This window comes from Pyxicephalus adspersus, chromosome 2 (genome assembly GCF_032062135.1).
Source record: "Pyxicephalus adspersus chromosome 2, UCB_Pads_2.0, whole genome shotgun sequence".
Taxonomy (NCBI): Eukaryota; Metazoa; Chordata; class Amphibia; order Anura; family Pyxicephalidae; genus Pyxicephalus; species Pyxicephalus adspersus.
The window spans coordinates 33,566,440-33,585,200 of record NC_092859.1 but is presented as its reverse complement, the minus strand read 5'-3'; the positions used below and the strand labels follow the sequence as shown (position 1 = coordinate 33,585,200).

The 18,761-nt window shown below is 37.7% G+C and overlaps 2 protein-coding genes across 11 annotated transcripts in view; one reads left to right on the top strand and one right to left on the bottom strand.

The window, feature by feature from the left end:
- Window positions 1-7,480, bottom strand: part of RMND1 (required for meiotic nuclear division 1 homolog) — a 15,978-nt gene extending 8,498 nt beyond the window's left edge. The window contains exons 1-7 of one of the 8 annotated variants that reach the window (XM_072400355.1): window positions 7,417-7,480; window positions 4,428-4,793; window positions 3,411-3,543; window positions 3,204-3,312; window positions 2,707-2,782; window positions 1,319-1,358; window positions 1,012-1,112 (exon numbers count right to left, since the gene is read on the bottom strand). In XM_072400355.1, coding sequence (XP_072256456.1) covers window positions 1,012-1,112; window positions 1,319-1,358; window positions 2,707-2,782; window positions 3,204-3,312; window positions 3,411-3,518 — 434 coding nt within the window. In that variant the 5' untranslated portion in view covers window positions 3,519-3,543; window positions 4,428-4,793; window positions 7,417-7,480. Of the gene's footprint in view, window positions 1-1,011; window positions 1,113-1,318; window positions 1,359-2,706; window positions 2,783-3,203; window positions 3,313-3,410; window positions 3,544-4,427; window positions 5,862-7,296 lie in introns of those variants that run through there. The other 7 variants (XM_072400354.1, XM_072400352.1, XR_011919357.1 and 4 more) reach the window with 7 other exon arrangements.
- Window positions 7,481-7,681: 201 nt separating this feature from the next.
- ARMT1 (acidic residue methyltransferase 1) lies at window positions 7,682-12,956 on the top strand. Of its 3 annotated transcripts, XM_072400345.1 has the most exons (6): window positions 7,682-7,757; window positions 9,119-9,174; window positions 9,854-9,959; window positions 10,543-10,784; window positions 11,005-11,170; window positions 12,068-12,956. In XM_072400345.1, the coding sequence occupies exons 2-6, from the start codon at window positions 9,137-9,139 to the stop codon at window positions 12,833-12,835; spliced, it is 1,320 nt and encodes a 439-aa protein (XP_072256446.1). In that variant the 5' UTR covers window positions 7,682-7,757; window positions 9,119-9,136; the 3' UTR covers window positions 12,836-12,956. The 3 variants fall into 3 exon arrangements, with proteins under 3 accessions (XP_072256446.1, XP_072256447.1, XP_072256449.1); XM_072400346.1 differs by lacking the exon at window positions 7,682-7,757 and having other exon boundaries at window positions 9,016-9,174; XM_072400348.1 differs by lacking the exon at window positions 7,682-7,757 and having other exon boundaries at window positions 9,152-9,174; window positions 10,547-10,784.
- The last annotated feature ends 5,805 nt before the right edge of the window (window positions 12,957-18,761 follow it).

The window sequence follows — 18,761 nt, the reverse complement described above, 5'->3', positions numbered from 1 at the left end:
GCCCGTACGAAGGTCGGGCTTAATGGCAAGGAGGTTAAACAAGAATGCATAAATAAATAAAAAATACTGAAAATGCAATAATTCGGTATACTGTATAGTAATATATTTTTCTAAAACACCTCCTTAGTGTGGTAAATTTTAACAGAGTCCAATGTCATCATTTTGTATTGGATTGGATACAGGACTTTGTATTGAATCCAATACAAAATATTTGAATTTCCCACTACGGCCCCCGTTGACAGGCGTATGCACTGTCATCATCAGGAATCGTCGAGGGACGCGTACGCGAACGCCGGGTGTTCTAATTCTTTCCGTACTTCCATGCAAAAAGGAAAAAAAAAACAAAACATTTTTTGCATGGAAATTTATTTTAGATTGTAGGCTATAATTCTTAGGCATGACTTAGGCATGACTTAGGCAAAATATGTCCAAAATTTATTAAATTTAATAATAAACTTTAAAAAAATGTTTTTATAAAACATTATAAAAAAAAATCTTTTTAAAAAAAAAAAAATAGTGTAAAATGTAATGTAAATGTACAGTAGCTTATATAATATATATATAATCAATTATATATATATTATATAAAGATTTCTTTGTATTGGACTCAATACAGCTTTTTTGTATTGAGTTCAATGCAAAGTGATTTGAATTTCCCACCCCGCCTCACGCCCGCACAGACGCTTGCAGCGACGTCACTGGGAAACCCCGGAGATCGTCACTGTACATGCCGGATGAAGACTGAAGACAGAAGATGTCTCCGGAGGAGCTGCAGGGACAAGGTAAGTATTTTTTTCAGTTGTAATCCGATTGTCATACAATGTTGTATGACAATCGGATTGCAATGTCACGCTTGTTTATATTTTTAGCTACCCCGCGCCTGGTTCGGGGTAAACGATAGTAGCAAGTTTTCTTACCCTGAACCAGGTGCAGGCTAACCGCCCAGGTGGTTAAAGTGGAACTTGAGCAACATTTCCTAAATCATCTTGTAAAGATAAAAGTAAAACATACTCCCTGAAGCTGTAGTTTATTTCTTCGTTTTCCCAGTGAACCAGGGCAACTTCATAAGGCTGAATTTCATGACGCTCCAGAATTTGCATAACGTGTTTCATCTTAATAAGAAAAGCAAAATTGTATCTTTAGTACAGCAAAAAAATCTCATTATCTCCCATAGTTCTGTATTTCTCTGTATTATTATAAAAATATTTTGAAAAATCTGTAAGATTTCTAAACTTAAAAGCCACAATCCATAAATGAGCTACCACCAACATTTCCATAGATGTAAAAACCTGCAATGAAATAAAATGTAACTACTTACAGTTTTTTCTTCAACGTTCCAAAAGACAACTGCTCCTTCCCTGTAAGAATCCCAATTTTTGAGTATAAGAAATTACTTTAGTTATGATCTTCAATTGCAGACAAATTGAAAGTAATGTGAATATTTTAGGCACAACTAACAATTCCCCTCTGAACTTTGACAACTGTCACCATGCCGAGGCCTCTGTAAAAGGCCCATGTGAGCATTCTGTCTGCTTGCAATCTGCCTTTGTAGAATGGATTGAGAGAACTGAAAAAAAGATCTGTCCCAGGTACCAGTTCAATTGACTGGGCCTGATTTAATAAAGTTCTCCAAGGCTGGAGAGAATACACTTTCATCAGTGAAGCTGGGTGATCCAGCAAACCTGGAATGGATCTGGTCCAGGATTCAAAACATTTGCTAGCCAATTCCTTTGACGAAATCTATTCAAGGTTTGCTGGATCACCAAGCTTCACTGATGAAAAGGTTTCTTCTCCAGCTTTGGAGAGCTTTAATAAATCGGGACCAATTTACTACAATTATGTATTGATTATTTGTATTGTGCTGCACTTGTGTCATCTATGCAGAAACGGATCACAAACTGTTGGATAGTCGATTTCTACCTCCATCTCATGGTATTCTAGAAAGCCAATAGTGGAGAGCAGAATGCATATGTTGCTTTCTACACTGTATAGTATAATAGTAGACCATAAACATTGTATTAAAGATCTGACAGGATTTAGCAGCATATTAAGATGCAGATACCTCCTAAGGTCTATAGAAGAAGCAACTGCAGCCCGGTGCAATACTATGATCTATGGTAAGGATCCCAGCAATGCAGTGTAAACCTTTGCATTGAAACTGGACTCTAAAGTAAATGGTAAACAGTTATGTAGAAAGAGTACCTTTTCTGTCATAAATTGTATGTTGCTAAGGTAATTTTCCCTGAATTAGAACAAAAACATTTCCAAGATGGAATTAAAGTCTGCCCTAGCAATACAAGAAAACTACAAGCTACATTAAAGGAACCTGTGATAATGGTGGGGAATTAAATTTCAGCACGATACAGAAGTGTATAATAAAGGTAACGTTCAGAGAAAATCACACGTCAAACTGATCAGTAGATCCACAAATATAGGCAGATGGAAGGAAAGAGCTTGGCCTCTCCTATTTATCAGTAAAGCCTCTTATCACATTAAGGGATCACAAATGAAGCTAAAAACAATGGAAGGGATGGCACAAGTTTGACTTATAGGAAAATTTAGGACTTGCATATAATTTAAGCCATTTAGGTCTACTAATACATGTGGTTTGCACTGAGTAACTGTTGATTATGAATTATTTTGATTTATGCTCTGTTTGAGCATAAGCTCAGGAATTTGATTGGCTTCATATAGGGAAACAATTACCTGAAGAAAAATATTACTCCAGAATCATAGTCTTTAGAAGTGTTATTCACTCCCACCAGCAATACATTGGATGCATCTGTAAAGGGAAAAGAAAAATGAAAGTATGAATGTAAGTACACACCTTACAGGGAAACTAACAACTCCTAAAAACACAAACCCACCAATGAAATATATATTTATATACTCAATTTATGTCAGTAATAAAGTACAGCATTTACTGTTCTGGTATTGATGTGTTCTACTTCAGACAGCTTTATCAGGCCCTGTGCAGAACTGCTGGGTGGCACTGCATGGTCTCATTTAACAAATCTATAATATACAACATCTGGTTCTAAATACTACAGATCCAAAAGATATGCTGCCTCAAAGACTTTTCCTATAAGAACTGCTCTGTGTCTATAATATTTTTTAGCAATACTGAACAGCAAAAGTCACTAACAACATAGTGAACAAACAAGCTTGGTCCTGGGAAAATAGTAGATAAAACAGCTGAATACCTCGAGGTAAGCTTGGCAGTTCATTGTACCCGTTTGATACGAGGTCGTGGCACAGGGTACCCAGGTGAAACTCGTCAGCTGTGGCAAAGGCCACACATTGCATCATATCCTGCATAAAAAAACTGAGAGTAACAAAAGACACGCAGCAACCATATCACTCTACAAGAACAAATGCAATCCAGCTATACCTCAAAAGAAGAGGCTTACCTTTCCTGATGTCTGCACTGCTAATCTCCTAAACACGGTGGGGAAAGTCACAGGGAAACCAACACTTCCGGGAGATTGGTGGTGTAGACAGCCGAAAAGATGAATCATGTTTTCCTTTACAGGTATTGCTGGGCTGAATTGGTTTTGTTAGTATAGTACAGCAACAGGATGACGTTAAAAAGAAGAAATTAGTAGTGAACATGTAATAGGCTGAATCTTTTGGCTGGAGAGGATACACTTTCATCAGTGAAGCTGGGTGATCCAGCAAACCTGGAATGAATTTCTTAAACGTAATTTGCTATTTGTTAGCAAATGATTTCAGTCCTGGACAAGATCCATTCCAGGTTTGCTGGATTACCCAGTTTCACTGATGAAAGTGAATCCTCTCCAGCCTTTGAGAGCTTAAAAAAATTAGGGCCTTGGAGAATAGTGTGACATTATTGTTGCTATTGATTATTGATTTGCTTTCCCCTTAGCTAATCAGACTTCCCAGGCTTTTAGTCTGTAAAGCCATAGCTCATTTATCATAGCAGGCAATCAAAGTTCTCTCATCTAACAACATATCAGTCGTTATTAGCTAAAAAAATGTTCTTAGCTTGAAAAATTTAAATTTATAAAAAAACGAATATATATTTCACATATATTTTTGGGGGGTAGCTTTACCAGAGGCTGTGCCTCTGACCAAAGAAGGGGGTTATACTCAAGTCATGCTTTTTAGGGTCTGTGTCTATGGGCTTTGCTTTCTTCAATGGGATTTCGCACTCACACACAAATCTATGGTAATGCATATCTTGCTGATGAAAAGCAGATGAAATGCAGGAAAAAAGTAGTTCAGTTGCAGGTCAAATGCACCTGTTTCAGAATGATTTGAAATGTATCATAAACTGATATCCAGCTGATGCCATTGATGAATGCCCAAAGGCAGTGGGCACTTACCAACTTATCAATACATGAAGTGTGCACAGGATGTGCAATGACAAGATAAATCCAACTACATTCCAAGTAAGAGTGATTTACCTCAGTCTCCAACAGCAAGGGCAGATTGGACCTGGAAGGCTGCTTGGTCCTAGATGATTTCAGAGGTCTCTTGGTGGAAGTAGAATAGAGTCTATTAGATGACACCCCACTCACTGTTCTAAAACGTTTATCCCAGCTCTGTGATCTGAAGATACAGTTCCTTTTGAATTTAGAAATATCTGTGATTTCATTGTTGAAGTGACTGATCATATTAAATCTATTGACTAGAGGACAGACATTGGTCCTTTCACTTACAGAAAGAAGTCCATGCTTTTGGTCTGCTTTAAAAAACTGATTATTTAGGCAGCTTGTCCTGAATGCTTGTTTAAAAAAATGTGGGGTCTTCCGCAGCAATCCACCCATGATCTACACAGAAAACAAAACAAAATCACACAATTAAAGTTGTAATGTTTTAGGTATTCGCTGGTTATTGCTCTCCTGATTAGACTATAGATTTACATTAAGCAGAAAGCTTCCAGTGATTGTTCCATGTCATTGGGTGAGCGTTGTCAGCACTGGCAGCCCAGTATTACTCATGTGACACATTCACCTAAAAGTGTGTGATCTTTTATTCCATTTTTATTGCACATAGCCCCTCCGGCACACAGATGTGTGTAAAGTATTCCACGCAACTATCTCCCTTCTAATATCACAGCATCGATGATATGAGGCTTTTAAAGACTGGAAGCATTAGGTGACATTTGATGGAAGTGTCGCTACCATGTCCTGTGTATCTTATCCCTAACAATGAAGTTCTCCTATTTTTCACCCTTTGGTTTAATAAATGTACTATTTATATAATTGTGGAACTAAGGAAGTCACACTTTGAACATGGCGATTCAAGCACATGGTTATTGGAGCAGGGTCATCACCTGTCTCTTTCTGCAACAACTGTTCTTATCTGCCTAATAGGTGCGCATGCGCAGCTCAGTGTTGGTTGCCAGGGACACCCAGGAGAAAACATGGTCTACAAAGAGCTTACAATCTAACAGACTCCATGTTCAGCACAGCTTCCAAAATTCAGTTCTTCTATGACTGAACAAATCATGGGGCAATGGGCATGAACCACACATACGTACTGCATATATTTTTTTTCACCCAATATACACTTTATAAATCAACTTCTGAGCATCTACATCAGTCTTTCTCCAACTTTTTAAATAAAGAAGACCTATCATGACATTTTTAAAATTACATAAAAGCGTGGCTATCCCTTTTATAGGAATCAGAAAAATTGTATTCAACATTTTGTTAGGGAGGACCCTTCCCATTTCATCTTTGGGGAATCTCACAGCCTCTTAGGATACTTGCGTCAGATAGTCACAAAGCTTACGGCACTTTTTTCACATTTGCAGGAAAACACATCACCCGGTCTCAGGCAGGCGCAGTGACATGAGAAGAACCCAGAAGAGAGAGCACCTGCTCGCCCATCTGTGCTGGAAAGAATAGGGAAGTCGAGATGGAGCAGGACTAGCTGGGCTCGGTTTCCGATAACATGAGGGAACCCTTGAAATAATTTTCAGGTCTTCAGGGAACCCCTAATATAATTACTACAGGTAGTCCCCAGGTTAAGGACATTTACCATATGGATGGACGCCTCCTAGATACTAACTGGGGGGGGGGGGGGCTTGAAGGGTGGGTTTACATGACTTGCAGAAAAAATCTTTTGCTAAACACAGCTGAGGTTGTGTCTGATTTTAGGGGTCTGAGCTCTTTCTGCAGCCTTTTGTAACTCCTATAATGACCAAGACAGACTTTGCAGTTGTTTCTTTTTGCATATCAAAGCCCAGCTTGCTCCAGAAGTTAATAAATGTCCAGGCTTCATAAATATATATATTTTTTTGCTTTGTTTGAGATTAACTTACTGTGAGTATTTTATTCAGTAACTGACACCTCACTGCCTAATAATATGTTGAGACAAACATCTGTCCTGATCACATTTATTAAAATAATGTACCTTTTCGGACTTACATACAAATTCAACTTAGGAACAAACCTGGAGGCCCTATGTCATATGTAACCCGGGAACTACTTGTATATCCACAGATCACTGTACATTAGTGTGGACAACTGTACAACTCCAGAAGTTGTACATTAGTCTGTACAACTTCTGTAGCAGGGGTGCCCACACTTTTTGGCTTGCAAGCTTCTTTTACAATGACCAAGTCAAAATGATCTACCAACATTAAAAACTTGGACGTAATAACTCCTGTGCGTGGTAGAGTTTATTTTGAAAGGCAGGGCTCCACAATCTATTCACGTTCACCTGTTGGGCCCCCCTGTTCTGGAGGAACCCAGCACTAACTCACCCATGTGCCATTACACAGGGCTGGCACTGGTTCCAGTCACACATAATAACATAACAGGCCCAGCTCACTCCAGGTTTGTGTTTCCTTCTATGACAGCTCCTGTTTACTATGTATTGCCATTTATCTGTCAGGAGACCTTGTATGAGGAGTGCAGTTCCTATACACAGACATATATATATATATATATATATATATAAATATAGACATACATATATAACATGTATACATATACACATACACAGACATACATATCCACAGACATTATATATAGCCAGATATACATATACACAGACCAATATAATAAATTGTATAACATGTATACATATACATACATACACAGACATATAGAACATGTATACACAGAGATATATAACATGTGTATACATATATATAGGCAGGCATACATATACACAGCGATATATAACATGTATACATACATACATACACAGACATATAGAACATGTATACATATATATAGGCAGGCATTACATACACACAGACACATATATATATATTTATATATATATATATACATACAAAGCGATATATACCATACATACATGTACACAGAGATATATGACATGTCTATGATATGAAGCCAGTCGTCATGTTAGCTGTGTGTGACAGATCCCTGACAGGACACCTTACACACCAACACGCGACCTTCACACTGCCTTTACCTGCGTGAGGAAATCCCCGCCCACTCTCTAGTCATCAGACCACGCCTTCTGTCAAACCTGACTCCAAGCTTACTTGCCATTCGCCAATCTCCACTGAAGCTCCGAAATGCCGATTCACATTCGCAGATTCGTGACAATTCAACTCACGTTTTGCATTCTTTCACAGACCCGGCCCATGAAATAGTTATTTATTAAAACTGCTGCTAAATATAGGCGGGGCTGTAGAAGGAATATTTGTGAGTATTGTGGATTTGCAGTGACGAATGTGCGGGTGAGAGAGGGTATAAAAGGCTCCAGCTTCAGTGAATGTGGAATCTGCTACCTCACAAGTTGGAGCCTGGGTAAGATGTGTGATTGGTGTCCATGGCTGCCTCTGGGCTAGCTACCTATAGGGCTTTCTGAACCAATGTCCTGCAGCAAGCCAGCTTTTATCTGTACTCCTCTTCCAGGAGAGTAAATCAAAGTATTGAAGTCAGAGGAGCAGCATGACAGCCAGACAATGGGGCTTTGTAGGAATGGGCAGGCTTCATGGTCATCCTTACATTACCTTGATCTGATCACTTGAGCTATACAATATCTGGAAGGGAATACGATTTTCAACTCCTATTTAATGTACAGTGCTGTGTAATATGTTGGTGCTAAATAATATGATTATTATTACATAGTGTGAATAAATATATATATATATATATATATATAAATATATATATATATATATATATATATATATAGTGCCAACATATTACACAGCACTGTACAAAGTCCATAGTCATGTCACTAGCTATCACTCAATGGCTCACAATCTAATGTCCCTACCATAGTCATGTCTTTAAAACAGTCTAAGGTCAATTTGGAAGAGAAGCCAATTAACCTTACCGCATGTTTTTGCAATGTGGGAGGAAACCGGAGTACCCGAGGAAACCCACACAAACACAGGGAGAACCTAAAAACCTCCATGCAGAAAGAAGTGTCCTGGGTGAAATTCAAACCTAGGACCTAGTGCTGCAAAGGCAATATACTCCTGTAGAACTTTGAAAGCACCACAATTACATTCATACTAATCAGCAAGTATCCTTTGCTGATTATGGTTCTCTTACCAATGATCTGTAAGGATGGCATTGGTCTTATTGGCAAGCAATGTAAAATTCATTCTTCTGAATGACCCCATGATGATAGTGTGCTGCAAACATGTATAGGTGGTAAACATTTGTTTCATGGATAAAATCTAGTCCTTGCATAAACAGATAAACCCATCAGACTCATGATGGATCCTTTTCCTGGAGGTGCCTGCACAGGGCATGTTGTGCCCATAGACATTTGTTTCATTGACTGGACAATAATTAAATCATGTAACTTGGTGCTGATAGGCTCTGTATAAATGGAGGTTAAGGGGATGTGTGCCATGTACTCCCAAATGTCCCTAAATTGTCTGTTTCCAGTGGATGTAATCGCCAGCAGACTTTAGAATCAATGTGTTTGCCCCCTCTGAACCATGCTGCTGGTGCCACCTTCTGTGCCCTTGTCCCTTGCTCATAACAATGAGATTGGCCTTTTACAGGGAGACTCATGCTAAATGATAAACTAAAGTAGCCATAAACCGCAAGATACCTAATATAACCAATGACTGAATATACTTGAATTGAACTTGCACTGAGCACATTATTTCTGAACACCCTGCATCGGTCTTTGTTTTTTCTTGTAGATCCGGAGGATCACTACAATGCAGACTCCTTCTCCACTCTGTGCCATAGATGACGAGTGAGTATTTCATGATCTGCAATGCATACGCAGTGGGTGTTTATAGTGTCGGGCAAAATGGTTTTGTTCTACACAATGTAAAAAGTCTAAAATTCTTTTTAGGGCCGCTAGAAATTTGGTGTGCTATGAAAACAGCAGACTGATTGTACTTAAAATAAAACCAACGTTACTTAATTTTGCATAGTGGTAAATTGGCACTCATGTTTTTCTTGATGGTGTGGATTTTGGGTGGGGTCTTGGCATCACCCCACACAATGCTGGGCTAATAGACCTGCATTATGGGAAATGGCTTCAGCTGTGAGACTGGAGGCTTGGCAAGGAGGCTGCAGGGGATTTAAAAACAAAGTATGGGAATTGGGCTATTTAAAACTGAAATGGCATGTTACATTTTGTGTTTTCAACAAAGCATATTAAACTTCAGGAATTAAAACTGTTTACTTTTTTTGCTTAGGATCAATGATGACATTGAAATGGAAGTTGTACATTTTCCCTTTAAAATGATGTTAAATAAACAGGACAACTATAAAGGTATCAAGGCTGTGGCAGCTCAATGCAGAGGCTAAGTTCAAAAACTTGCATGGACTGGCAGCCTAACTTGCATACAATGTCATCAAATTTCCTTGATATATCTGAAGTGTTAATGTTGTCAGTCAAGTCTGATTTATTTTTTCTTTTCCAGGTCATTTGCATATGAAACTCTAAAGGAAAGAATGCCACATATTGTTGCAAAAGCTGTTGATGTATTATGTAGGCATAGACAAAAATTGGCTGATAAACATGGGCAGGTAAGTGATTTTACATAGAGCTATGGGTCAAGTGGTAACGTATTGACATCATTCATTTTAAAAGCCCAACTACACTTTTTTTTTTTTTTGTTCTTTTAAAGGACTCAAAGTCTTTAACCTTCAGGTTATACTGCTTCTCACTGAAGCATTGGATATTGGGATATCCTGAACTGTCCTAAATTTGTGCCATTCTATTACCACCACACCTGGTTTTGAATGGACATCTTGGTGCAAGACTGCTGAGTTGACGAGATATATATTACACAAAAACGCTTTTTCTTGAGCATTCTTCTCATCCTTCCTCATCCCAGATCTAACATAATAGTCCTAACATGACAAAAATAAGGCTGATTCCCTCTGAGTTGGGAACCTGTATTTCTGTTGCAGTGCAGCAATAAATAAGTACATTGGTGAAATGTAAGTGAATGTCTGATATTTGATACACCTAAGAAACGGAAAATGCCTTACTGGGAATTGTGCTAAATGCACTACTGGTGGGGTTAGCTGAGGATTTTTTTGTCACTGCAAGTGACAAAGCATTGATAAAAATGTACTGTGTTTTTATGAATTTAATTTGTTTTAGGAAGGCATGGAGGCAGCTAAGAAGGCAATAGGATGCTATTCAAAACTGAAACATGAGTTTCACGCAAATAAGCCCCTCATTCCACTGACAGACAATGGACCGGACGTTGAGATCTGGAACCAGTACCTGGAGTACCAAAAGACACTGCTTCCTGATGATGCAAATCCCAAATGGACTGTATGTCCATGGCTGTTTGTGGAGTGTTATTTGTACCGTAGAGTCCAGGAGGCAATGTTAATTAGGTGTGTAAGTATTCCTACCCGGGCCACTGTTTACAGGAAGAACAGGTTCCTTCCAAAATGAGGTTGTTGTACTATATTGGACTTACTATTCTTGAGCCTTGGTTGAAGAATGTAAAATCTGGTCTCCTTGGTTACACAAAGCTTACAGGTTGTGAAAACATTTTTTTTTGTTTTTTGTTTCAGCAATCTGGTCTATATCATTCTGTCTTCTTTCCCGCAGTCCACCGATCTCCTACTTTGATGTCTTCAGCGAATTGAAGAATGAAAACCTCTTTCGGTCTCAGGAAGCAATAATTGCCCTCTGCATTCATCTACATGACCTTAAAAAGAACCTTGGCAGCCTGAACCCAGAACAGCGCCAAGAGGAATTCTATAGGTTTCTGCAGGTGGGTGGAACTTGGCCAGTTCAGTAAGGGAAACCTAAAATAAAAATAAGACGGCTGCAAGAGAAGCTGCCTTTGCTAGGCTTCACACTCTTATGCTCAGTGATATAACAAAGCACAGTTTCAGGAGCAAAAAAAAAAATTGCCCTTTGATATTAGGGTTATTAACCTGGAAGCATGTGGGTTTTTTTTTTTTTTTTTCACTTGTACATAACTGGTTCATTCCCTAGGTGCATGTAATTGGCTCTTTTGGAGAAAATGCAACAGAGAAAGGCCCCACATTATGCATAAGCATACCGAAGGCTGCATGAAAAATACAATGTATGCATATTTAAAAAGTGAGACGTGAAGCGGCTTTAAGTGTGTGTGTTTCCTCCTTATTGCCAAACATTTTTCTATAGTACACAACTTATTTTGCCTTGAGGTTTTTAAACACTGTCGTGCGCCAGCATACTTGTGTTACAGTGCAGTTAGCAGCATATTTGCAATTTGCAAAGCATTAATATAGCAGACATAAACAGAAGTGTGCTTACTGGCTGGCCCTCAGGGTAAAAACTTTGCAGTACTAAAAGAAAAAAAAATGTAATAGGGCACAATGACAAACATATTGAAAATTAGATTCTGGGTTTATATAACATCTTTTTTTTTTTTTTTTTTTTTTTTTTTTTTTTCCTTGAATGATGTTTGTGGTGGTTTTGAGCCCGGTTCTCTAATATTTGTGAGCCTGGAAAAAGGATGTTTGACAACCTTCACTGAAAGGGGGTAGAATTACTCTGGCCACCATTTTACCCAAAAGAAGGTGGTGCAGGGAAACAGCTCTGGATAGGTGAGGTGAAAGTGAAGTTCTTCTAATTAGATTTCTGAATTTTGCTAAGATTTTTTTTTTCTTTTTATTTCTAGGTGTCTTTATGGGCAAACAAGTGTGACCTTTCTATTTTTTGGGATGAGGAGAGCCATCAGAAATCCAGCATTTTAGATGCTCTGGATTCCCTCAAACGATATATAGTGGTGAATGATATGGAGCCTATGTGCGCCACCCTCATGAGCAAACAAATTGTAGGAGCAGCGAAAATGGCAAAGGCCAGAGTTGACATTGTTCTTGACAATGCTGGGTATGAGCTTATAACAGATTTTGTTTTAGCTGATGCCATCTTGACTCTGGAAATGGCCACTGAAGTTCATTTTCATGGTAAAAGCTTCCCTTGGTTTGTTTCAGACGCCACAAAGAATGACTTTGATTTTGCAATTCAACAGACGGTAGGGTCCCATCACAAGGGGATCTCAAAATGTGGTCAAGCTTGGAAGAAATACTTGAAGAAGGGTACCTGGGTCTATCATGACAACATGTTCTGGACTCTTCCTCATGAGTTTTGGCGTATGGAGGAAGTTGCTCCAGATTTGTACGCAGAGTTGAAAAAGTCTGATTTAATTTTGTTTAAAGGAGATTTAAATTTCAGGAAACTCGTTGGAGACCGGAAGTGGGAATTTTGTACTCCCTTTGGGCAAGCACTGAAAAGATTTCGCCCAGCACCATTGTGTAGCATCAGGACTCTAAAATCTGATGTTCAAGTAGGATTCGAGCCTCGGGTTGAAGAACGACTCAATCGATTAGAACCAGACTGGATGGTGATTGGGAAATTTGGAGCTATTCAGTTTATTAGCTTTTGATGGTGTAACTACAACCTTATAGCATCCTTGGTGCCCAAAGTTGTGTGCTTTTAGGATTTAACACCTGGGTTGTTCTAATGCCATTTTTCTTTTTTTTTTTTTTTTTTTTTTTTTTTTTTTTTTTTTTTTTTTTTTTATATGGCAAATATCTTTAGTGCTATTTTCATAAAACAGCTGCCTTACGGTCTTTCAAAAATTCTATCTTCACACCTTTTTTATTAGTGCTCTATTTAGTTTTCCCATATACCTCTAGCAAAGCAACATACTACAGATCTTAAATGGGAAAGGATGTTGTTGGCAAGCCCACAGTAGTAGTTTTGCTGTATCCTTTCTTTAAGTATTTTCAGCTTTATATTGCAGCACTCAACTTCCTGATCAACATCAGATTGTGGTGTGCTGTGACAGCAGAACTTGCAAATGTAACAATGAAACAGGGCTGCCATGTAAATATGTAGTTATGAACCATCTATACAAAGTGTACTTTTTATGGTGTTGTATATCATGTTTTTGAGACATATGAGGCTTTATTTTGTAGCAGATTTTTATGTATATATTTTTGGATGAAATAATGAAGCATACAAAAAACGATGCTTTTTTGGGGGTAGTTTTTTCATATTCAATATTTACACAATTTGCAAAAATAACAGATTACTGTTCAGCTCTAAGCTACAGATTAGTCAATCAACTCCTTTGCAATACTTAAATTTCATAACTCTATAAATAACATAGAAGCCAATTTTAAGCCCTTTTTAGCGAAGTGAGGCTTATTTCAAAACTAATGTTGGGTTCATTAAAATGAACCTTTCATCAACAGTGCAGTGGCTCATCCTCTGAGCACTGCATCATGGGGCTCGTTTTGTGAGAATATAAAGAGAACCGCTGGTGCCTTATGGGAATTTGTGTGTGGCATTGTCTTGAGGTCAAACACCATCTCTACTCTTGGTCATGCACAGTTAGACTTTTTAGTTTTCTGTACTAAAATATTTACTGATGCTTCACTTCACTGCACACAAGATTCTCTAAAAGCTGCAGCTATCTTAATTTCCTAACTAATAGACATCCAGCGTCCTCAGGGCTTTCCTGCCTGTTTCATTCTTTGGTCTCCAGCCCCTTTTTATTCATATGGATTCAAAAAATTTCCCCAAACTGACAGAAGCATAAGTTTCAAAAGTGATACATACTCTTGTATGTTGCTGCTATAACTGCTGAGAGGCTCATTACATGCAGCAGTTCCTGGCTTATAGATCCCAGTGGACTCTGGCACTGGTCTGTGTATATGGACAAAATGTGTTTTCAAAACTTGTGGCATTTTGCAGCATAACTGCCAAATTTTGGGGGGTGGCTGAGAACTCACAATCTCCAGCATTTTCTTTAGTAATTGGGTAGCAGCTTTTAAACGGCTTCTACACTGCTCTCTAAATCACAAGAGATTTGTAAGTAAGGCCACTTTGTTCATAGCGGTCCTGTCTGATTGGGCAGATTGACTTTGAGCACCTATAGACAAAGCACCACAACGGTCAGTGTTATGGTGTGCTCTATTTAAGGTTTGTTTACAATTATGTACATAGGGTGCTATTTATAATGGTAACATATCTTAATGTGTTGCTGTATTATACAACCTCTTATCTAAAAGGAGGCTTCTTCTATTGTGCTGAGCTTTATAGTAATCCTGTGCATGAAGAACCCCGGAAGTGTTGTAGGTTTACCCAAAATAACTTTCTTGCTAAGTTTCTTTAGGTACGTACTCTGACCCTCTGCCTTACACACATCAATGTATGTATGGATGGAAAATCAATGATTCTTTCAGAGCAGGTAGTCATAGCACTTCAAACTAGACTGAAGTTCTAAAGGACATTTAATATGTGCTATTCCTCAACACTTGAACATAAAGAACTTGCCTTTGAGTTCTGCATTGCGTGCTATTCAGGGATAATACAAGGTGCACAGACTGATCTAATAAAATCTTCAACTAGTTTTCTTAAGAATCGTCTGTAAATGTGTGTTTTTTTTTTTTTTTGTTTTTCTTCTGTTTGTTGGGGTGGGGATTTTTACCCTCTGGGAGATCTCTTGACTCCTGCATTAGTCTCAGGACTGGTCAAATATTTCTATTGGGAATAGAATAATTAATAAAATATGAATATTATACATAGAATGTGTAAATCTTCCCAGGGTTATTTAACTTTGTAGTTGGAGACTGTTTTGGGGAGAAGATGGTTAGTGACTTGCTGGTGCTAAAAAAGAAAATTCTAAAGTCATTGTGTGTGAGTTCAGTATATCCAAGAGTAGACAGATTTAGCAGCCTTTATACAGTGCTTTGACATAAACTGCAGTGTTGAATGTTCTTATGACCATTGGCATATCTATTTTTCTGATTATATCAAGTTGTTTAATGACAGACAATTGAAACAATGCTTGCTAGTATGAAGCTAACTGCAAAAGGAAGTCTTAATAACAAGAAATATTGTATTCTGTAATTTCTACACAAATCCTATACAAACAAAATAATTATTCTGGTAATGTATTAAGTATAGGCACCATATGTTTCCATTTTGGTAGAGCAAAAGCCAGAATATCTGTTCACTGGTAGGTGATATGAACAAACATACACCGTTCATTTTCCACAGCACTGGAGATTAAAAATTTTTAGATAAGAGTAAGTAAATGGGCCATGACTCTTGCATTGTAGGTTGTAAGAGCTTTTAGGAGCTGGCTTTTGGTGTTACAAAGGACCCATCATTTGGATCTTGGTACATTGCATGAATGCACATTTTATTAAAGAATCCCAGATCCACAGACAACATGCAACAGTGATGCCTTGTGGGTCCCATTGAACATACCAATGTGTGTACCATAGATTAATATATTGCACCACGAGAGCAATGTGTTATGGTTCTTGGTATGGAAGGAAGGTCATGGGACATTTGGGAGCAGTGTCTTGTTTACATGTTCCTGGTGCCAAAGATTTCTATGCCATAATAAACAAACATGCTTTCACAATAATTACTGGACATATACAAGGTGTATGAAAATATTTTACTGAAGTTAATAATTCAAGCTATAGCTTTGGTAGCACCTAAGGCATACTGTACTGATGTGTTAATAGAAAGGTCAGTAGGTCTTTTATGTAGAGAAATCCAGGCCTTTTGTATGTAAAATGATCTGAAGCTGACCTGGAGGTGCTTTTTGCTATAGAACATTTCTGTGCAGCTTGTCTTTTTAGTTGCCATACTTTACAAAAGCTGTGCCAGGTAATAACAATTGATGGTTTTCTGTCATAGGAATGTTTCAAATCTTGTGTTTGTCGCAGCTGAGAAGGTTCAGTTCTTTTCTGGGATAAAGTTTTTGTATTGCATATTCTAGGAATGCTATGAAATCCCTCACAATGGTATTCTGGAAGGGATAAATGCTGGCACTAACAGCAAGGGCTGATGGGCACTTGGCTGCACATTAGCAGCTTTTCAGTTAAAGAGAATGTAAATAAAAAAAAATAACTAGATAATTGTTACAGCTGCTTAATTATTGTGTGTGTTAAATTGACAGGAAAGTTAGTTTATTTATCATAGTGATTGAAATTGCCTAAATATGCTTTATATTGTCTTCCAGAAAGCCATGTTTACAGATGGTGGTTTTTACCTATAGGTCATACAATACGCTACTACAGGGACAATTTTAAAGTTTCTAAACTGTAAAAGAAAAGCAGGTATACTTAACATTTCAGCAGCCCGTGTCTCCAAACTACATAGTTTTGCTGCTACCTGGCTACACATCTATACAATGCCTCTGACATACAAGCCATCCAACATGCTAAAGCTTCCCACCCTGCCTGTTTAAGACTGTTTACTTGCTCTAACCAGAGCTTTGCATTATTGCACATCACATGTGTTTGTGCACTGCATTAACATAAATTCATAATGACACCTCAATTGTACCTTGCCAATCCTCCTTGTACTTTTTAAAGCACAGACTGTACTATTTTTGATATGCTGCATTGAGGAGCTTAATGCAACACAAACCACAGTATGCAGAATGCTGTATTTTCAATAATTATCAAAATTTTCAAAAATACATTTCATTGCCATAGTAGGAACAGGCCTTCTATAGTGATACACAAACTGGTGATAGGCAGCCAAACGTACCACTCCTTGATCTAAAAAGAGCAAATTGGTTGCGTTTGAAGACACGGGCTGCCAGAAAGCCGAATATATATGCTCTTTTGTTACAGCTTGGGCTTTGTGTTGATAGGGTCACAGAACTTGTATGAGCACAGAAGACCCATAAGAATGCAGTATTAGTCATTTCACTTGTTTTGTGTGTAATATAATGTAAATAAAAAAAAGTTTACTAGGCATGCAAAAAAAAAAAATACATATAGCAACCTCATCAAATATAAGTCCATGTCTGGGCAGTTTTGTTAGCAACCACAATGCTGCACAGTTTTCAAGGTTAATAATATAATGCTGTAAGACGGGAGCACAATTTTGCATGTGTAATAACCTGACTTGTATTGTGTTTACATAAATAAACAGAAAAAAAATATTTTTCAGATATCTTTTCTACAGTGTCTTGTGTTCATTTCATTTGCTCTGTTAAACACTTATTAGAACACAGAAAAATGAAGAATGTGGCAATTTATTTTTGTACTTTATACAGAAAATGTGGTGTAATTACAAGGACCCTGTGGCTTTGGATTGTAAACACCCTGCCTTTAACAACCAATCAGATTCCACCTGGCAGTTTTTCCACAGTGTGGAATGTGACAACAAATGGTCATTGGATTGCTATGGCAGTGCATAAGGTTGTCACCTGGCTGATACGATGGGATTCCATGCTAATGGTACTTAATTTAAAAGAAAATATAGTAAAGCATCTTTTTCCCCTGATGAAGTGGAATTGACTGCTCATACTGACAGATGCGGTATAGTTCATCATTATTTACTAGGAACTGCTAATGTATGACACAATTTCAGGTGTTTACATCAAATGCAAACAAACTTTACTAGTAAGTAGTGTATGTATATTATTATTACACAGTATTTATATAGCGCCAACATATTATGCAGAGCTTTTCAATGTCTATAGTCGTGTCTCTAGCTGTCCCTCAAAGGGGCTTACAATCTACCCTGTTTCCCCGAAATAAGACATTTTTCATGAACAACAATTGACATTTATTCTTGAACAAAAAAAATCAATGTTTAATCAAATACAGTCATGTCATCACATTCTGGAACATCATCATAACTCTCCAAACACTGAATTCCATCTTGTGACTCCATTTCCTTTAGAACCATTGGCCCAAATTTCTCATGTCTAGCAATAGTGCTTTCCTTAAATGAGCACCTCTTGTTTATGTGTGTGTGTATATTGTAGCCTATTTTTGGGGTAGGGCTTATATTTCAAGCATTCTCACAAAAAATGGAAAAATCATGCTAGATCTTATTTTTGGGGTTGGTCTTATTTTCAGGGGAAACGGTAATCTATGTGGATATGTAAGTTTATGTGTTTTTTTTGTTTTGTTTTTTCAAAGTGTTCATTTGTATTTTATTTGTAAAAAAAAGATATTTTTTTGGTTTCCTTTATATGTGCCTAAAAAGTCCCTCAAACTTATTTGTGATGTTTGTGAATTGAATGAAAAAGGGTAATGTCCCTACCATAGTTATATGTCTTTAATACAGTGTCAATTTTGGGGGGAAGCCAATTACCTAACTGCATGTTTTTGCAATGTCGGAGGAACCTACGCAAACATACATCTGGCACTGCAAAGGCCAGAGTGCTAACCACTGAGCTACTGTGCTGCTGATATTCACCAGAATATGGCTATGAATTCATCCCCTTAGTACAGTGTTTCCCCGATTTTAGGACATCCCCATTAAGTAAGCCACCCCCGATTTTTAAAAAAAATAATTAAAATAAGACACTCACCCGTTTA

Coding starts and splice junctions, on each gene's coding strand:
- ARMT1 (XM_072400345.1), top strand. CDS start 9,137: ATGCAGACTCCTTCTCCACTCTGTGCCATAGATGACGA. Junction 9,960..10,542: donor TGGCTGATAAACATGGGCAG/GTAAGTGATTTT, acceptor AATTTGTTTTAG/GAAGGCATGGAGGCAGCTAA. Junction 11,171..12,067: donor AATTCTATAGGTTTCTGCAG/GTGGGTGGAACT, acceptor TTTTATTTCTAG/GTGTCTTTATGGGCAAACAA.